The 21,683-nt window shown below is 39.5% G+C and overlaps 1 protein-coding gene and 1 long non-coding RNA gene across 3 annotated transcripts in view; one reads left to right on the top strand and one right to left on the bottom strand.

The window, feature by feature from the left end:
* The window catches only part of LOC138971512 (uncharacterized), a 247,650-nt gene that overhangs the window by 210,453 nt on the left and 15,514 nt on the right, over nt 1-21,683 (bottom strand). The window contains exons 6-9 of one of the 2 annotated variants that reach the window (XR_011457273.1): nt 19,656-19,744; nt 18,931-19,141; nt 17,547-17,771; nt 13,691-16,050 (exon numbers count right to left, since the gene is read on the bottom strand). Coding sequence is in view for 1 of the 2 variants with exons in the window: in XM_070344255.1 (XP_070200356.1) it covers nt 16,016-16,050; nt 17,547-17,771; nt 18,931-19,141; nt 19,656-19,744 (560 nt within the window). In the remaining variant the exon portion in view is untranslated. Of the gene's footprint in view, nt 1-9,223; nt 16,051-17,546; nt 17,772-18,930; nt 19,142-19,655; nt 19,745-21,683 lie in introns of those variants that run through there. The other variant, XM_070344255.1, reaches the window with a different exon arrangement.
* Nucleotides 1,830-3,704, top strand: LOC138971511 (uncharacterized). The gene is made up of 2 exons (XR_011457272.1): nt 1,830-3,484; nt 3,524-3,704. It is a non-coding gene; the product is annotated as an uncharacterized lncRNA (long non-coding RNA).

A 21,683-nucleotide genomic window follows, 5' to 3' on the forward strand; every position in this document is an offset into this window, starting at 1 on the left:
ACAATTAAATGACACATATGGAATATTGAAAACGTATAACGGACATGAACATGGTAAGTATTTTACACCGTTATCTACTATAAAATTGATGATATATATATACCACTCACTTGCTATTCGCCTAAAAGCTTGCGGTGTGCTGTGACACATATAAGAAACCAGAAGAAAAAAGGACTTTACTTTGGCGAAAAGAGCATATGCTGCTTATTTTTGTACATAGCTGCTATAACTGTATTTTTTCCGAACACTTACATGTAAAAAACATAGAGATATATCTTACCATTTCACTAAGACAGCCAAAATAACGGTCAAATTAAGGGGAGATCATGATGACGTACATGTCTATGGTTGAACCGGGGGAAAATATTTAGTCGCTGGAACCTATAAGGTTATACGGCGACTTATCAGGTGATAATGTTTCGAACTATTTAGTAAACAAATCTATGGAATATTTTGGAGTTCCATTAACAGATAAACAGATCTATCTATCTTCTTATTATTTTAGGTTCGTCTGGGGTAGAGAAATAAAACACACAGCTAGGTTCGTCTGAGGTGCGGTCGCGTGTTTAGTCGAACCGAAAGTTGAAGAAGAACCAATCACAGATCTCTTTCGCCGCGATGTCAAAGTTCAGGTCAAAGTTCACTGTTGTCTGCTCAAATTTGCGAGACAAACCTCTTCAAACTTTGTTCGTGGACAAAATTGGAAGTCGGGACCTAGCGGAATCGATTTCCTGGGTCACGTTGGCATAGCAACCGAAGGAGAAGGCACAAATCCGCGCGGTTTGGTCACAGGAATCGAAAAACCACCGAAAATCCTACCAGTATTATATAGTAGTAGATATACGACTTGTGTCTGTGTGTCTGTGTGTCTGTGTATCTGTCTGTCTGTGTGTGTGTGTGTGCACGATGCACGGCCAAAGTTCTCGATCGATCTGTTTCAAATTTGGTGGGCATATTCAGGTACACCCGGGACAGGACACAACCTGGTCGATATTTCAACACGTGCTCGCAGCGCGCAGCGCTGAACCGATTTTGGTTGCACCTGAGCTACCCGGGCCCCCATACCGACACACCAAAGCCGCTAGACCACATCACAACGCCAAAGTTCTCGGTGGATCTTTTTCAAATTTGGACACCGTATTCAGCTACACCCCGGACACAATATCATCGATGAGATATTTCAACACGTGCTCTCAGCGCGCAGCGCTGAACCGATTTTGGTTTTTGTGTTCATTTCACCATTACAAGTAACTCTTCCTTATCTTCTCCAGTGTTTTGCGTTTATCTCCCTTCCTTCGTGTGGCTTCAATCCATATTCCCGTTTCTAAGTTACTATTTTTAGAATGTCACTGCGCTGTCCAGAACGCTTCCCTTGCACCCGTAAGTTGTTCTTACTGTCAAAGTGAAAAGGTCGAATCAATTTATAGCCACGCGAAAAATACACTCTCACCTATCTCTATATATTTATAGATATAGATATACATATATATATATACGGCTTCTCTGTGTGTGTGTGTTTGTGTGTGTGTGGGGGCAAAAACCTGTGTATTGTAGAGTTCTGTTTGTGATGTGGTCTAGCGGCTTTTGTCTGTCTGAATGTGCTGGCATTTGAGAAGCCACAACAGATAATATAGGGCTAAGAAATAAGCTCTAAAAATCTCAAGTTGTTCTTACTGTCAAAGTGAAAAGGTCGAATCAATTTATAGCCACGCGAAAAATACACTCTCACCTATCTCTATATATTTATAGAGATATATATATATATACATATATATATACGGCTTCTCTGTGTGTGTGTGTGGGCAAAAACCTGTGTATTGTAGAGTTCTGTTTGTGATGTGGTCTAGCGGCTTTTGTCTGTCTGTATGTTCTGGCATTTGAGAAGCCACAACAGATAATATAGGGCTAAGAAATAAGCTCTAAAAATCTCAAACCCGTTTGACAGGACTTCGCCTTCAAAGGTGATTGTGGTGAACCGCCACGCTGTCTGTCTCTGTCTCGCGATTCACCCCGGCGAATTCACCATTCCCAGTAACTCTTCCTTATCTTCTCCAGTGTTTTGCGCCTTCGTGTGGCTTCAATCCATATTCCCGTTTCTAAGTTACTATTTTTAGAATGTCACTGCGCTGTCCAGAACGCTTCCCTTGCACCCGTAAGTTGTTCTTACTGTCAAAGTGAAAAGGTCGAATCAATTTATAGCCACGCGAAAAATACACTCTCACCTATCTCTATATATTTATAGATATAGATATACATATATATATATATACGGCTTCTGTGTGTGTGTGTGTGTTTGTGTGTGTGTGTGGGCAAAAACCTGTGGATTGTAGAATTCTGTTTGTGATGGGGTCTAGCGGCTTTTGTCTGTCTGTTTGTTCTGGCATTTGAGAAGCCACAACAGATAATATAGGGCTAAGAAATAAGCTCTAAAATTCTCAAACCCGTTTGACAGGACTTCCGACGCCTTCAAAGGTGATTGTGGTGAACCGCCACGCTGTCTGTCTCTGTCTCGCGATTCACCCCGGCGAAGCCGGGTATTCCTTGCAGCCTTGGCGTCACTCTCGATCCAACTCTCTCTTTCCAAAAACACATCTCTAACATCTGCAAGTCCGCCTATCTAGAGCTGCGCAAGATTAGTTCAGTCCGTCACTACCTCACCACTGATGCAACCAAAACGTTAGTGTGTTCTTTAGTCCTCTCAAAGATAGATTATTGCAATTCTCTTCTGGCCGGTCTCCCTAAGTACCTTTTAGATAGACTTCAAATGATCCAAAATAACGCTGCCCGCCTGGTCTTCAAATCTTCCAAGTATGAACACGCCACACCCCTTCTTCACTCTCTACACTGGCTGTCTATCACTAAAAGGATCGAATACAAACTCTCCTCTCTTTCTTTTGCCGTCGTTTCTGGTTCTGCCCCAGAATACTTGTCAGAACTCCTCAATCTCTACACCCCCTCTCGTCAGCTTCGCTCCGCCGCCGACACTCGACTCTTCCGACTCCCCACAGTGCAAACAAAGACATGTGGCGAGAGGTCCTTCGCCTATCAAGCCCCTGTGACCTGGAATAGATTACCTCTGCCTCTCAGACACACAGATTCTCTCACTACATTCAAGACAAATCTCAAAACACACCTCTTTCAGCGCAAGTGATTTTCCCCTCCAGCATCTCCCCACCCACCCCATCCCGCCCCACCTCACCCCCTACCTAGTGCCTAAAATAACGTGTATATATATTTTCTGCGCTTTGTGTCAGCACTGTTTGTGTGTGTGTAAATAGTACTGTTGACACGTTTTTATATAGAAGCATATTGTGGTTTTTGTGCTTAGGCTGTGTATTGGACTGTCACTGTATGCCTGCATTATTAGTTGTCAGTAATTATTACATGTGCTGATTGTTCTCTTTGCCTGCGCGCGTATAGTATGTTGGTTATGTTTGGTCATAGTATGTTTGTTTATGTTTGGTCGTTATTTTTGCCTGTGCGTGTATTGTATGTTTGGTCGCCGTTTTCTTTGCCTGTGCAGGTATAGTTTGTTGGTTATGTGTGGTCGGTTTCTTTGCCTGTGCGTGTATAGTATGCTTGGTCGATGTATGTATTGTAAAGCGCTAAGAGTAGACATTTTTCTAGAATAGCGCTATAAAAGTTTGCATTATTATTATTATTATTATTATTATTCCTCTAGTACATATAAAATATATATACGGCTTCTGTGTGTGTGTGTGTGTGTGTGTGTTTGTGTGTGTGTGTGGGCAAAAACCTGTGGATTGTAGAGGTCTGTTTGTGATGGGGTCTAGCGGCTTTTGTCTGTCTGTATGTTCTGGCATTTGAGAAGCCACAACAGATAATATAGGGCAAAGAAATAAGCTCTAAAATTCTCAAACCCGTTTGACAGGACTTCGCCTTCAAAGGTGATTGTGGTGAACCGCCACGCTGTCTGTCTCTGTCTCGCGATTCACCCCGGCGAAGCCGGGTATTCCTCTAGTATATATATATACACACACATATATACACACACACACACACACTTCATTTGATATGATTACACCTGTATATCTCATCCTAGCTGTACAAATCGACCTGGAACCTGACACTAGCCGAGTTGAGTTACTGTCGTGCTTCACTGAACGTGTATGGGGGCAGACAAAAAATTGGGCTAGACTTTCCTGTCTGCCTTGTTTAGTCTATGCACACGACTGGCCGTGTGTGTATGTTTGCGTGTGTATGTTTGTGTGTGTGTTTGTGTGTGAGTGTGCGTGTGTATGTGTGTGTCTGTCTGTAGGAATATAAAGTTGTACAGGAAAAGAACAGGTTGAGAGGAAAAAACTTAAGAGTTCAGAAAATCAGTTCAACAAAACGAGCGATTTAAGTGGAATGGCTTTATTTCATCAGTAACACGGGGCCGGCACTAGACATACATGACAACTTGAGGCCACAAGACAGAGACAGACCAGTAAACAGACATGTCACCAAAAACATCTCTGTCCATAAACCTCTCCCTAGTTGTAAACAACAACAACAACAACAACAAAAACAACAACACAAGAATGTCTTAACTGTATTCTTGCCAATGCGAGTATTTACCACAGGCAATTAACTGACAGCAATTGAGTTACTAAAATACAATGATCCCAGTGCTTTAAAAGTGTAACAACATAATTATGTGGGTATTCTTCTTGAGGATATCTGCCTGTGTACTTATCTAAACATAATTTTAGGAGAGGGGGTGGGGGTTAACTTGTTCGGTCTTTCTTTTCTTCATTTCTATTCTTTTTTGTGCTGTGTTTAAGCTGGATTTTTTTGATTTTTAAAAAATTATTTTGCTTTCTTGCATATTTGTTAAACTTCATTACTGTTACTATTGCTGACATGGGAGAGGTCTATGACAGACAGATGGAAAAAAAATTAAATGATATCAACAACAAAATCTGTGAATATTATTAAATGGAAATCAATAAAACATATAAAAACTTTTGGCAACAGTTATTAAAAACTAACTACATCTGTGTGAACATGTCCAATCCATTGTGCATATGCAGATGCAAAGTAACAGATAAAAAATAAATTAATTAAAAAAACAAAAACATTAACTCTTTTTATAAATAACTAAATTAAAATGATTCAGAGTGATATAATAACGGAGAAGTGGTGGTCCGAATCAAACGTGAATACTGACAGACATACACTTAATTCATACAAGACAAGCAGCAAACGGGGAAGCCATTTTCAACAACCACAAATGTACATACTTGTAATATAACTTACATGAATGGCACATTTTTATTTCAGAATCAACAGCATAATATTGAAGCACTTTTATTCACAAGTTGAACAGAAGTATGGCAAGTCTGGTACCAGCCAGGAGGCTAAATCCTCAGCATTAGCAAAAGCCCACATTCAGTCTGATGATTATATGTAACAGGCAATATGACCACAATATTAATTAATTCGTTCAACAACAAACGCAATCTCATCTTACTCGACAACGCTTCAACATCTAACCTCCATGAAAAATGAACCGGGACAATACATTCATAAATCAAGAGTGCAAAAAAATCAAAAATCATCTTAGTTTAATAATTATGAAATCTTAAAGTCTAGAATCCCATAATAATTCCATGCTCTCTCCACTGTTCTGCACTGTAGAAATACTACGAATAACACTTAATCAAATTTCAACACTTGATCAAATTTCAATTCTACCAATAATTAGTGAACAATTTCTTTGGACCTTTGTGAAGCAATCAAGCAACGTTTCTTTTGTGTAGCTAAGTAGACATTTCTTCCTATTCCTCTTCTGCACCGGATTTAGAATCAGTAACACAAACAAGTACAAAACAAAATACTCTTTCTTTCTTTATTTGGTGTTTAACGTCGTTTTCAACCACGAAGGTTATATCGCGATAGGGGAAAGGGGGGAGACGGGATAGAGCCACTTGTCAATTGTTTCTTGTTCACAAAAGGACTAATGAAAAATTTGCTCCAGGGGCTTGCAACGTACGTAGTACAATATATTACCTTACTGGGAGAATGCAAGTTTCCAGTACAAAGGACTTAACATTTCTGACATACTGCTTGATTAAAATCTTTACAAACATTGACTATATTGCATACAAGAAACACTTAACAAGGGTAAAAGGAGAAACAGAATCCGTTAGTCGCCTCTTACGACATGCTGGGGAGCATCGGGTAAATTCTTTCTCGTCCCAACCAATATTGGACTCCCCCTAACCCGCGGGGGGCACCACTAATTAGTGAACAATTTCTTTGGACCTTTGTGTAGCAATCAAGCAACGTTTCTTTTGTGTAGCTAAGTAGACATTTCTTCCTATTCCTCTTCTGCACCGGATTTAGAATCAGTAACACAAACAAGTACAAAACAAAATACTCTTTCTTTCTTTATAATTGGGTGTTTAACGTCGTTTTCAACCACTAAGGTTATATCGCAACGGGGGAAAGGGGAAGATGGGATAGAGCCACTTGTCAATTGGTTCTTGTTCACAAAAGCACTAATCAAAAATTTGCTCCAGGGGCTTGCAACCTAGTACAATTTCTTTGGACCTTTGTGTAGCAATCAAGCAATGTTTCTTTTGTGCAGCTAAGTAGACATTTCTTCCTATTCCTCTTCTGCACCGGATTTAGAATCAGTAACACAAACAAGTACAAAACAAAATACTCAAAATAAAAACCTGTTCCAAGGATGACGTGCATCACAACGCGCTTCATATTGCCAGCATTATCAGCAAAATTTTGTATCATATGTTATCATTATTCCAGGAGGCACCCGCTGACTTTCAAGGCCATATGCATCAACAATCAAATAACCATCACAAGTCTTGGATAATATTGTATATATTATGGCAATAAATGTACAAATCAACATGTCAAGCAATTATTCATTGAGCATGATGGATGATACTGTCCTCAGGGATAGCGAAAGCATTACAAAAAACAGACGCTAAAAAAGAATACAGATTCCATCATTCTTCTTAAAAATAAAGTTTATATTATAAATTGAATGTAAATTTAACAATCTACTAAGTTTGAGTATATGACAGCAGAAAGAGATTAGTAAATGTTTAGATTTCCAACTTGTTAGGTACAATATAAGATATTGTTAAATGCACTGTCTTAATTAATACAAATAAACATTTGCTGGAACTGGCAAGATTTCATTGAGCTGATATCTGTTTTCTATGCTTAAATTTGATCTGTCATTCGTAACACATTTGTTACAAACAAATGCAAACAAAAAAAAGCTCTGTCTTTTTATATTCATGCATTCGCACCCACCCACACACACACACACACACACACACACACACACACACACACACACACACACACACAACAATTCAAACTTCAGCATTAAAACAGATAAGAATATTAAAACAATCAGGTTCCTTATCTTTCCTTACCTAGAACATTTCAACATTGCCATCATAACAAATAAAATCTGTATCTTAAATCTTTAACAAAAAATGTTGAACATATTTACATATTCAACAAATACTTTTATGTTATACATATATATATATTATCCCATGACCTCCCTTCTTTGTCTCCGTAAATGTACTCTAGGTATACTTCTTGTATTTCCATTGTACTCTTGTCAAATCCATGATGTAACTATTGCACTCTTATAACACATAAAATAGTGGATAAATAAGGGTGCACGAAATACATCATAGCTGGCTCTACTTTTTGTCGTCCTTGACATTCCAAAAGCAAATGTACACTGTAAGACCGGATGTGCAAGAGGTCACCACGTTTTTGAGAACATGCGCGAGAGTCGTTCAGTGCTATAGCTTAGTTTTGGTCTCGACTTGCCGAGACTATCATCACAGCGTCATAGATTTCATGAAGTCTGTCATCCATCGCGTCATATTATGGGGGCATAATCTGTTATGTTCCCCTCTATTCGCTGTTCTATTTCTCTCTTGAGATCAACATGACAAGCCGTATGTGTTTGAGTGTGTGTGCTCGTGCTCTCAACTAAAACAGAAGTCAAACTAGCAATCGTTAAAAACACAGTCCGTTCGACAAGCACTGATATGTTATGCTCATGTGAAGTCACAGTGTGCCCGCGGTACACATGCTCTTATGGATACATCATCGACTACGATTGTTCTCTGGACAAGCTGTCCAATGCAATTTGCGAGTATTTCTAGTTCTTCTGTGGTGCAGTAGGCCCTATAGACGATGAAGGTGTCCATGATCTCAGGAGATGCGTTTGTAACCACCAGGTATTCAGTCAAATCCGTGTTAGAGGCTTTCAACTGACGGGGACAACCAAGCCATCATTATGCACCGACTTGACATAGATCAACAGACGTGCCTTTAGAATTAGGTATGGGCAGCAGTACCTCATCTGAACAGACAACTAAAGCTTGATGTTTCCGTCTTTTAGATCTTCATGGGATATACAGTTTACAACACACATGATTTTTTATATGGCTTGTATTTCAGTCAAGACCCAGAGGCTCGTGAGTCCCTTGATATTCATCCGCTGGGTCTTGACTGAAATACAAGCCATATATACACAACCACTCGTGTTGTAACCTCTCTCTCTCTCTCTCTCTATATATATATATATATATACGCTGTACTATCGTTCATACCATCTTCAAGCCCAAAAGAGACAAATTAAATTGCAATAAAGGAATTTCAACAACTTCTCATGTGTGAGAAATGTGTTGCTGCACTTTTAACTGCATTTTAAATCAGAAATAATATGGCACAGGTCTATCCACAAAGTCTGTGTATAGGTATTAAGTTAATTTCTATTGCACAATTAATCTTTCATTTTTGCTTTGCTATTTTTTTTCACTTCAAAAAGCTGCCAGAATATGCATATTTAAGACTGCACAGTATAATTTTATCATTGGGTTCTAAGGAAACCAGGCGACATTTCAAAAATTGGAGACTTAACTCTTACCAGTTCGCTCCCTTACCCATCGTAAGCAAGCTTACGATGCCCCCCCCCCCCCTGTAGTTTTCCACTGACCAATTATCTAATTATCAAAAAAAAATTTATTTTTCATTGGATGGGTCGGACAGTGGATAAACTCGTATGTTAGACACACTTTATGACAGAAACAAGCTGGGTTTTTGTTATAAGTTAGTTATAGGAATGCATTATTAGGCCAACAAAAATAAAAAGTCTGTTAACGGTAACATAGGCCCAAAAAATAGGGTCGGTAAGTCGGGACTTTGTTTTCCCCCAAAAACATATTTTTAAGTTATTTTGCCAAAAAAACCACTTTTTTTTTTTTTTTTTCAAAAAACTATATTTTTAAGTTGATTTGCCCCCCAATTTTTTTTTTTTTTTTTTCCCTCAAATGCCAAAAAAAAGTCTAGTGTCGCGCGAAAAAATAGGGTTGGTCGGGATACCGTAAACATACTTTTTTGTGTGTGCCTTAGGCATGTGTATGTCATGAAACGTCCAACTTTGAAATTTGGGTGGGGGTATTCAGGTGACAATAACTTTTTTGTTTATCAGCAAAACTCAATAAAACTTTGCTATGTTATGTAAAATGAATGCCCAAACAGACTAGTTAGCAGCATATCTAAAATAAACTGAGCACAAAAAAAATGTCTTCTTTGTGTTTGTCACGTGTTCCAAAAAATGGGCGTACAAATTTCAACAAAAATCATGTTGTCACCCCCATAACATTTTTTACCTTTAAAGATAGCACAATTCTCTTTGCAAATATGAAAAGCTTATTCATTTTCCTTTCATTTGATATATAACTTTCTATATTTCATTTGGAATATGACCCCAGATAGCCACTCGGCAAGTAGGCACCAACAGCACTGTAAAATATGCCCTAAAAACCCCGAACTAGTAAGAGTTAATCTGTTTTACCCCACTGATCTCTTCTTCGAATTTTGCTTCATTCGTTTCACAGACGACATGTGTTTTCCATAAAAATATAAATAATTAAGCCACATTCTGCTGGATTGAAGTTCATAAATACCCATACTAGGTGGAGACTCTTGTTTCATAGAGCATAAAAAACCCTCTAAATTTGTTAATCTAAGCAAACAAATAATATTATCATCTTGCCAAATTTTGTAATTTAATTAAAAAACTGAGTGAAATCGACTCGCAAATCACAAAATGTACTTGCAAATTAAAGCAGATGTCAAAGATTACCAAGTTTCTCCCTCACCCTCTTCAAGTGTGTTCTCTTCAGATAATTATTTTTTCAAATGTTCTTTTCTTTTTCGTTTTTTAACTGTGTTAGCTATGGACGTACACATAAATCAACTAAATGTTATTTTCTTGTTCTGTACAGCAAATAAAAACCCCTATCCTTTCAGATTAATCATCATTTCAACTAATGATGAAATTGGTAAATATCAGTCACTACCACATTTCAACAAAAACTATAAAACAACCATAAACTACAAACAAAATACTGGCATAAATTTCCGAAATATTGTGCGCACCTGTTAGGGGGGAAAATGTTAACAGTCACAGAATACAATCAAGAAAGGCATTTCTACTGATGAGGAAGTAACACTTACTTTAAGTTTAACTCAGTAACAATTATAATGTCACAAGTGAAACAGTGATAATGAATACATTATGACGCTCATTCCTACATGATAATAGCAGGAAAGTATTTATATTTTATTCTCAATGATCACAATATTAGGGACATCCAGATTCAACCTTCGTCAGACGAACATTCGTCGGTGGTGGGGATTTCCCCTCTATTTTTAACTTTGTGCCTCAATGCGCATGCGCTTGGTTTTTGGCGCTCACCACTGCTTGCCGAAGATCGGGATCTGCGTGGTGAAAAAGGCATGTTTGACGAACCTCAATCAGCAATCTTCGTGAGTACTTTTAGTCCTTTTCATAATGTTAAAAATATGTTTTATGTGCGCAGTGTTAAAGTTTAATATCTTTACGACGCTTCTGTGGACTGTGCATCTGTAAACTGTTCATTTTGGAGGCGTAGTGCATGAACACGGATACCCACACAAAACTCAGAACTTGAGTCGACGGGCGACATATCCTGCCAATTATCTCCCTTGATCTCTCTTGCACAAGACACTTGTTTCCACTAGACCTATTTGTTTTAGAGTTGGGAGATTTTACAGGAATGAATCTAAAAATCGAAAAAAAATTCAGTGTTGCTTGTGTACCCAGCATATTCAGATGTCTGGAATATTCCGATAAAAAAGACTCGTCATATATAACACTACTCGTCATCACTGTTTCGAAAAACAGACGAACGCACGAAGAACTTCGCGTAGATCTGGACCGAAATTAGAAAGTGGTGACCGTGACGGGATGTGACGTCACCACTTCAACAAACTCGCGAACATCGGAACTCACGAACTTTTGACGAAGGCAAATCTGGATGTCTCTATTGCTTCTTGCACACATGTTAAAGCCACTTTGATGCGCAGTGAAACAAAAAGGCACAAGAAAACACTAAACAATGATGCAGATCAAAGCCTTGAGATTGAACACAAAAACACAACGTGATTAAACAAAACAAAAAATAAATTAATGTAGGTAACAAAGTGCAAGTAAGAAAATGCATGCAACAGCTAGACTTTCAACGAAAGTAAGGACAGAAGTAAATCTGATATCACTCAAAAAGAAGTTTGCAAAGAAACACCACCATGGAATGAAATGCACAGACAACCTTTCATATGAGCAAGAACAGTGTTATCACAGACCAAAACAGGTGAAGAAACAGCTTACAATATATTATATATGCAACACACACGGTCAGTGCAGAAATCCAAATCCTGCAGAACACATCTAGCCATTTTTGTGAGCAATGAAGTCTAGTTCACGATACAGACTTTCTCTTGGAGCAATGAATTAAATGTGTTCAAGTCAGTGCAGAAAAAGGGACATTATTAATCATGTTGGGCCTTTTTATTTCCGTTCTAGTAACAGGATTCACAACAGCCAACAGGTAAGGCCAGTGTCAGTCATAATGTATTAAGTCATCAAATAACCAAATCTGTTTCTGACTTGTTTTCATTAGCAATAAGCAGTCAGTGGTTTCACGGTGCAAAGAACATCTGTGCAGACGTGAAACATTCAGCATAAGCACCGGTGTCAATCTATATATATATATATTAAAGTGTAATTTTAGGCAGAAGATGGCATGAATAATTTACAAAGAGGCCCTGTGAGAAATATAACTTTCAAACACATTCAAGGGACCGTTTCAATCTAGCAATGTGACCATTGTGTGTATTAACTATCATGTACATGAAGTCGAGCCTAATAAAATATTATCTTTCATAGGTTTGTTTGTTTGTTTGTTTGTTTGCTTAACGCCCAGCCGACCACGAAGGGCCATATCAGGGCGGTGCTGCTTTGACATATAACGTGCGCCACACACAAGACAGAAGATCTTTCATAGGTGTAAACATACACTAGCTGATACAGTGAAAAGCAAACAGTGATATATTTTCATGGCACTTCATCTGATTATTTCTAATTCACATTAAAATGTATGTAGACCATCATGTTACTGTATGTTCACAACTTTACAAGTACATGTCTTCTACATAAGTGACGGGGAAGTATGAGCTAAGTAGCTAAACTGGCAGGTTTGTTTGTGTTAATCATCATCGCATTGATTTTAACTTACTTACATTCATTGAAAAGCAGCGGCTAATTAATATTTCAGGGCTGTTGTATTAATTAAGCTTTTCTGTTGTTCACACAATGCAAAGTCATGATAGAACAGGGCAGTACAATTCTAGTTCTAAACCCTTCCATAGCCCAGGTACAAAGATACATATGTACACAGTACATTTTACTAACAATTTGTACACAGTAAATTTTACTAACAATTAAAATTGATCATTATTAAAATGTTGAAATTCAAAATGTGTTGAAATGGCAAGAGGTCGATCCAGACCACTGAATCTGGCTGATTCACTAAATCTATATTAGTGAGTCATCTATCACTCAAAGGCAGCAGAATAATTCTGAAGCAAAAAATTCACTTCCATCAATATTAGTTCCAGGCAAATGATGTGCAGTACACACCAGATTATGACATAACATTAGTTTTTTCATGAATTCAAACGTTTCTCATGCTCTGGTCTGAGCTTAAGTAATAGTAATAAAACCTCTGGTTTAATCAACCAATATGAGGCTTATATCGCGCGTATTCCGTGGGTACAGTTCTAAGCGCAGGGATTTAAAAAAAAATTGTTATGCAATTTATATCGCGCACATATTCAATGCCGTGTGAGATGGAATTTTGTTTACACAATACATCACGCATTCACATCGGCCAGCAGATCGCAGCCATTTCGGCGCATATCCTACTTTTCACGGCCTATTATTCCAAGTCACACGGGTATTTTGGTGGACATTTTTATCTATGCCTATACAATTTTGCCAGGAAAGACCCTTTTGTCAATCGTGGGATCTTTAACGTGCACACCCCCAATGTAGTGTACACGAAGGGACCTCGATTTTTCGTCTCATCCGAAAGACTAGCACTTGAACCCACCACCAAGCTAACGCCCTGACCCAGGGTCGAACTCGCAACCTCTCGCTTCCGAGCGCAAGTGCGTTACCACTCGGCCACCCAGTCCAGTTTATACCCCATCAAGAGCTTCAGCATAAAAATGTTACCACAAACTGCAAATTATGCACGGTGTCATTGGCTCAGCAGCCACAGCAGTACAAACCAACTGGTCTTAAAAGGGAGGGAGTCTTAGATTGGGGTGGGGGCTGAAAAGTGGGGTTCCGCTATATTTCATTGTCAGCATGTCCAGTTTTTGCTCCAAACTTTGGGTATGGCGGGCTGGTTCTATTTCCATTAATACATCATAATTTAGTTTTGGCAGTGACGGCCGATAACTTACTTTCCAATTACACAAACCATTCGGTGTTTGAGATGGCTTCCCTTTTAGGGAAATGTGAGCACCTTGTTCTTTCTTTCTTTCTTTCTTTCTTTATTTGGTGTTTAACGTCGTTTTCAACCACGAAGGTGAGCACCTTGTCTTTCAAGGGATTCCTGCATGTGCTTTAACAAGCCAAACCTAAAAATATAAAAAAAATACTAGGTCTTAAAAAGGAGGGAACCTTAAAATGGAGGTATTAATTCACAGAGGTCATGAACAGAAAATGTGAAAAATCAATGTCTTCAAAAATGGGGGAAGTCTTAAAATACCCGATGACTGATACCTGTATTTGAAATGTCCGAGCAGTGTGTACTGTATGTACATGAATCTGTCAGTAACAAAATTCCAGTAATTACCCAACTAAACACAAAAGCAACATCAACATTTTTTTGCGAGTCTAGCCCACAAGTAAAACAAATGTCTCCATTCTTTTTATTCAGTCTAACTTTTGTTTGTTTGAGACCACATATATCTAATTTAGTGACCATGATCGAATTATATATATATGGCTTCAGAAAAATATCAATGTGATATCGCTGATTGGTAAAGTTGTACAATATGAATAAGTTGACAACATAAACAACATTGTTGCAGAGGTATTTCGCATGGCTGTAACGTAACAAAATGAAACTGTGCTGTCAACAGATAGTAACAAAAACACAGAGACAGTATAAACCAATGTGTAGGGTATACTTCATGGAAGTGTCCCCTCACACAGGCACATGAAAACACTGTTGAAAAAAACCCAGAAACACAAGAGAGGAACTGCGTTATACCCTTTCTGACATCATAATCAATCAACTGGACTAAAATGTAGCGAAGGAGAAGAGCGCTTTCAAAAACACTTTTCTCCCACAATTATGCACAAGTCGGCATGTTTCATGGCACTGTTCAAGCATCCCAGAAAGTAATTACAATAACGGAATGCCAGCCCTATTATATTCGTCTCATTTTGCTGGAAAATACATCCAATATTGATCTGCTAACAGAAACACTTTTCTCCCACAATTATGCACAAGTCGGCATGTTTCATGGCACTTTTCAAGCATCCCAGAAAGTAATTACAATAACTGAATGCCAGTCCCATTATATTAGTCTCATTTTGCTGGAAAATACATCAAATATTGATCTGCTAAGTGATCTGTAGTATGGCACTCAGTAGCACTTTTCTGGCCTATCACATAACAACATGGCTGTTGTTCAGACACATTCCGTACAAAACAAAGTTCCACAAAGCTCCTTAAAAACATTCAAAGAGGTCATTTCAGGCACCTGGAATTAAATTCATCCGGAAGTGAGCACTTTAGCAAGCAGTTCATTTGTGACGCTGGATCATACAGCAACTGTTCCATCTTGTCGGCTGTGTAGAGTTTTGGGGCATCAATAACTCGGGTCACCATAACCTGGTCTGTTTCTGGTCTGAAATATGCAGGTTCCTTGTTGGAGTGAGATCGAGTCTCCTTTTGCATTTGTTCATATGGTTGGACAGGAAAGAGTTGACAATATTTTTAGTTTTTGTCTTCCACATCACCACAATGACTGACAGAATTGTGCACATGTGTGCTCTCTTGCTCTCTCTCTCTCTTTCTTTCTCTGTCCTCAAAAACTGATGTCAAGGACAGTTCGCCCTATGAAGTAAACACTTCACATTAAAGTTGACCCAGCTTTCCGCAGTTCACAAAGCACACTGAACTGACCTGCTTGGCAACAGCTGTAGAGTCTCACCATTCATTACTCACTTCCCTTTGGGGGATAATAAAAACATGTTACAGTTAGTCCAGATGATACCCGAGACATGAATGTGCAAATACATTCGGGATGATACTTGCAGTTTATTGCGCATGTAACTTAATTTATTCATGGCCTATTTAAGCTGCCGTATATATAATGAAATCCAAAACAAACAAGCTGCCTCTATATGAGTTTGTAATATTAAAAACGCTATGGCACTTGTAACATAAAATTCTGTTAATTCCAAGTCATCATTTTGATTCCCTCCTCCTCTTTCACTTCATTTTTCCTCCTCCTCCTCCTAGATCCTCTGTCTGCTGCGTTTTCCTCCCCTTCCTCTTCATCCTCCTCCCCCATCCCATTGAAGTTGTGACTGGACAAGTCATACAGACTCCTCTTTCACTGCTGTTTCGGCATCTGCAAGAAAAATGAAACAATCCTTTTGAAACAGATGTTAACAGCAAAGCTTTTATAAGACTCAAGGGGCATGGAAAGGAATTGATGAGGGAGAATACACACACACACACACACACACACACACACACACACACACACACACAACACAAGACAAGAGGCTGGCAGATGTTTCTGATCTAAACACAGTGATCTAGCCTTTGAGCTTGGAAAAATGCTTTGGAGAAAGAAAAACAAGTTGCGTAAGGCGAAATTACTACATTTAGTCAAGCTGTCAAACTCACAGAATGAAACTGAACGCACTGAATAGTTTCGCCAAGACCGCATACTCGTAGTTTCGTCAGTCCACCGCTCGTGGCAAAGGCATGCAGTGAAATCGACAAGCCAGAATAGTGCGGTAGTGGTCACGCTGAGCGGGATAGCACGCTTTTTTGTACCTCACTTTGTTTTAACTTTCTGAGCGTGTTATAAATCCAAACATTTCATATCTATATGTTTTTGGAATCAGGAACTGACAAGGAATAAGATGAAATTGTTTTTAAATCGATTTCGGAAATTTAATTTTGATCATAATTTTTATATTTTTAATTTTCAGAGCTTGTTTTTAATCCGAGAATAACATATTTATATGTTTTTGGAATCAGACAATGATAAAGAATAAGATGAACGTAATTTTGGATCGTTTTATATAAAAAAAATGTAATTACAATTTTCAGATTTGTAATGACCAAAGTCAATAATTAATTTTTTAGCCACCAAGTTGAAATGCAATACCAAAGTCCGGCCTTTGTCGAAGATTGCTTTACAAAAATTTCAATCAATTTGATTGAAAAATGAGGGTGTGACAGTGCCGCCTCAACTTTTACAAAAAGCCGGATGTGACGTCATCAAAGACATGTGTCGAAAAAATGAAAGAAAACGTCTGGAGATATCATAAAAACTTCATAAAGATCGGTCCAGTAGTTTACTCTGTATCGCTCTACACGCACGCACGCACACACACACACACACACACACACACACACACACACACACACACACACACACACACATACACCACGACCCTCGTCTCGATTCCCCCTCTATGTTAAAACATTTAGTCAAAACTTGACTAAATGTAAAAAGGCACTGTATGTCTGTGTGTGCGTGCGTGTTAGTGTGTAAGTGTGCATGTGTGCTCTTTCTCTCTTTAATAGTAGTTCAGTCACACACACATACACACAGAGACACACACACACAAACATACACTCTGTTTGTCTGTCTGTCTGTCTCTCTCAGTCTCTCTCAGTCTATCTCTCGCTCTCTCTCTCAGTCTCTCTTTCTCTCTGTCTTTTTCTCTCTCTCTGTCTCTCTCTTTCTCTGTCTCTCTCTCACACACACACACAAACATACACTCTGTTTGTTTGTCTCTGTCTCTCTCTCTCAGTCTCTCTCTCTCGCTCTCTCTTTCAGTCTCTCTCTTTCTCTGTCTCTCTCTCTCTGTCTCTCTCTCTTTTTACCTTGGGCCTCCATCAAGCCAGGGGGTCCGTTGACGCTGAAGTTGCCGATCAGCTCCCTCTGCAGGCGGTTGATCTCCCCGAGCAGCGGGACCAGGCGGAAAATGTCAATCAGGACGCGACTGCAGGAATCCCCATGGATGTCCGTTACCACGGCAACCAGAAGGTCAAGGTAAAAGGAGTTGAGCTTCTGAATCTCTTTGACATCTTTCAGGTCTGCCTGCTGATCTGTTGGACAGGAAACAAGAGACGTTTGAGAGAGCTGAACTTTTAATTTTACAGTTCAAGTGCTGGACAGAGCCATTGGTTAAAAAAAGAAAAAGATGTCACATGAAGACAGATCTCTTCGGAGGATCCTCAGTGGAGGTGATCTTCGGCAACACGAACAGTCACGCAAAGATCAAATAAACAGTGTTCTGTGTTAGGAGGACCACAGGACACGAGGTGTTTTATGTTGGCAGGTGTCCTCTCCTAAGAGAGTCCTAAAGACATGCAGTGTTCTTCCCCGACAGGGACAGCTGTGCAATGACCAAAACGCAAAAGGCGTCCCAATGGTGGGAGGTGTCTTCATGACAAGTGTCCTTTCACTAACAACAACAACAACAACATGCTTATAAAGACCAGGGTACAAGGGTTGTTTTGCACAAGAACGTGCACAACTGGGTGGGATTGAACCATGCCCAGGTTTGGACTGGTTGAAAGTGAACTGAGATTTTGTTGTTCCCACCGGTTTGGGTACTTCCTCTGCGCACACCACCCCGGGTGTCCTACTACAGGAGAAGTTCTCTCCTCCGATTTTCTGAACCATTCTTTCATGCCATAGCCTTTCCACCCCCCCCCCCCCCCTCCTCCATCAAACCTAACTTCCTTTCTCTCCCCCCCCCCCTCCTTCCCCCCCCTCCCCAACACACACACACACAAAGTCCAAAGGCATCGAGTACACACTGTGGCCTGACGCTGTGAGCTGTATGCAGCCACACACACACACACGCACACATGCAGGCAGGCAGACAGACAGACAGACAGACAGACAGACAGAGACACATACACACACACACACACACAGGCAAACAGGCAGACAGACAGACACACACACACACACACACACACAAATTCCAAAGGCATCAAGTACACACCGTGGCCTGGCGCTGTGAGCTGTATGCACACACACACATACACGCAGGCAGGCAGACAGACAGACACACAGACAGACAGACACACACACACACAAAGTCCAAAGGCATCAAGTACATACCGTGGCCTGGCGCTGTGAGCTGAGAGCTGTATGCAGCCACACACACACACACACACACAAAGACACACACACACACACACACACAGACAGACACACACACACACACAAAGTCCAAAGGCATCAAGTACATACCATGGCCTGGCGCTGTGAGCTGTATGCAGCATAGGATGGCCACCTCCAGATCCGACAGGCCCAGTGCGTTGAACTGTTGGGCGAAGCAGTGGAGGGTCTTGGCGTTCTCCTTTCCGATGATCGACTCCATGTCACGACGGATGTAGAATATGGGATCTTCGGTGACCAGCAGGTAAGACTCGCCATCCACAAAGAATTCGCTGTTGGTCAGCTGAAATGTGGGATAAAATCGTAAGACTTCCCGTTCACAAAGCATTCACTGTTGGTTAGCTGAAATGTGGGATAAAATCGTAAGACTTCCCGTTCACAAAGCATTCGCTGTTGGTTAGCTGAAATGTGGGATAAAATCGTAAGACTTCCCGTTCACAAAGCATTCGCTGTTGGTTAGCTGAAATGTGGGATAAAATCGTAAGATTTCCCGTTCACAAAGCATTCGCTGTTGGTTAGCTGAAATGTGGGATAAAATCGTAAGACTTCACATTCACAAAGTATTCCATGTTTGTCAGCTGAAATGTTGGAAAATCAGTCAGCTTTGAAGATAAGCAAAAACCAAAGAAAGTTGTTAAGAGGTGTGGGTGAATGTTCCAGTTTCAAAACTCATTTATTAAATTCACATAATAGTTCAGGTAAAACATAAGAATGTTTTTGAAACATGTTTGTGAACTCCAAGAGGACTAAACATAGACTGTTTCTGAACTGATTTCACATGATTGTGGAATACTCACCATCCAGATGTCATAATACCCCCTTTTCAGCAGAGATTTTTGGTCTAAGACGTTAAGCTTAGAGAACCCTGGGGCCAGCTGGCAGAAATCTGAAACAAACAGATTTTTCATGTACACACAAAATCTGTGGAATTCAGAATGTGTTCAAATTCAAACTTGAATCAAACGTGAATCAAGAATGTAACTTTAAGAAGACACAGAAGTATAGTAGAAAGTTTTAAACAAAAGTTTGGTTATCTATGTCAACAATATAACTTCTTATGTATCCGCATGGGTGGGAGCCCCAAATGTTGCCAGGACTGAACATTTTGGAAGGCCGGGGTCCAGGGGCCGCTAAGGCTCCGGCGGGGTGCAGGGGCAGCGCCCTTGCTGGGGGGTCTAGGGGGGCAGTGCCCCTCAGCCAAAAATGAATTTTAGCATTTTAGGGAGGGTTTAGGTGGCCTCTCCCGACTTGTAAATTTTAGAACAAACAAGCTTTTTGGAGATGCATAATATATATATACATCTTGTAAAAGGTTTTTGTAACTGACCAGCTGAAAATTAATTTTAGCATTTCACGAGGGGGCTATTTGAGCCTCTGCTGGCTATAAAACTGATAACAGCAAACAAACAACAACAAATGGGGGGGGGGGGGGGGGGGGGAAGGAGAGAATGCGCAAAATCAAAAACCTCTATACTTGAAGATGTTTGGTTGTATCACTCTTGCCAGGAGGTCTACAAAAACAAGTGGTAAACACATTTTAAGAAGGGCCTTCAGAAGCTCCTATAAGCTTAAACAAAATCTTAAAATTGGAGATGCACAAAAGTAAAAAATCTTGTAAACTTGAAGGTTTTTGTAACTAACCAGCTGAAAGTGAATTTTTAGCAATTCAAGAGTTGCTATTTAAGCCTCTCCTGGCTTTAAAACTGAAAACAGTACACACGTTTCTTTTTTTTTTTGGGGGGGGGGGGGGGGTGAATGCACAAAATCAAAAACATCTATACTTGAAGGTGTTTGGTTGCATCACTCTTGCTAGGGGGTCTACACAAACAAGTGGTAAACAAATTTCAAGAAGGGCTTTAGAAGCGGCTTAAACAAAAACTTAAAATTGGAGATGCACATAATTACAAAATCTTGTAAACTTGAAGGTATTTGATTTCATCACCTACTTTTGTCTTTGTGTAAAACAAATGTTTACTGCATTAAAGGAAAATCACCATGCAAACAAAGCAAACACAGAAAATAACAGTCACCTCCCTTGTACTACACATCTTTACTTGTAGCTTATGATTTTATCATTGCAGGTGGTATATTCTCAAATAATTACACCCCCGGTATAGGGGTGTGTATAGGATTCGCTCGATGTGTTTGTTTGTTTGTTTGGGTGTGTGTTTGTGTTCGCATATGATATAGATCTCAAGAATGAACGGACCGATCGTCACCAAACTTGGTGAACAGGTTCTATACATTCCTGAGACGGTCCTTACAAAAATTGGGACCAGTCAAACACACGGTTAGGGAGTTATTGGTGGATTAAGATTCTACAAGGACTTATAGAGGGACATGTTAATGGTCAAAGTGAAATAACCTTCTCAGTTGGTGGCAGTGAGAATGGTTATTTCCCTTTGACCAACGGGGGTGTTTTTCCTACCTCGGAGGAATTTCTTGTTGTTGAACCATAGCTTGAACCAAATGAGAAAGAAGTTTCAATTAAGTCAATTTGTTTCAATTCATTAACACATTCAAAAGGGCTAACTGCTCAGGTTATAACAGAAGAAGGTTTAGACAAAAACAGAAACCACCAGAGTTATATCCCTTGCTAATGCTGTACACAGTCTTCTGATGCTGCTTTTCAATTCATCATTTCAGGAGTTATATTCTAAAATTATTGTTGAATCATAGCTTGAATTAAGAGAAATATGTTTAAATTAAGCGTGTTTCACTTGCAAACTTTCTAAAGGACTCAATGTATCAGAATGTAAATAAAACTAGTTCACAGATTAGGAATACCATTTATTTTCTACCACACCACTTAAGGTCTCTGAATC

Source organism: Littorina saxatilis, linkage group LG7 (assembly GCF_037325665.1).
Source record: "Littorina saxatilis isolate snail1 linkage group LG7, US_GU_Lsax_2.0, whole genome shotgun sequence".
Lineage (NCBI taxonomy): Eukaryota > Metazoa > Mollusca > Gastropoda > Littorinimorpha > Littorinidae > Littorina > Littorina saxatilis.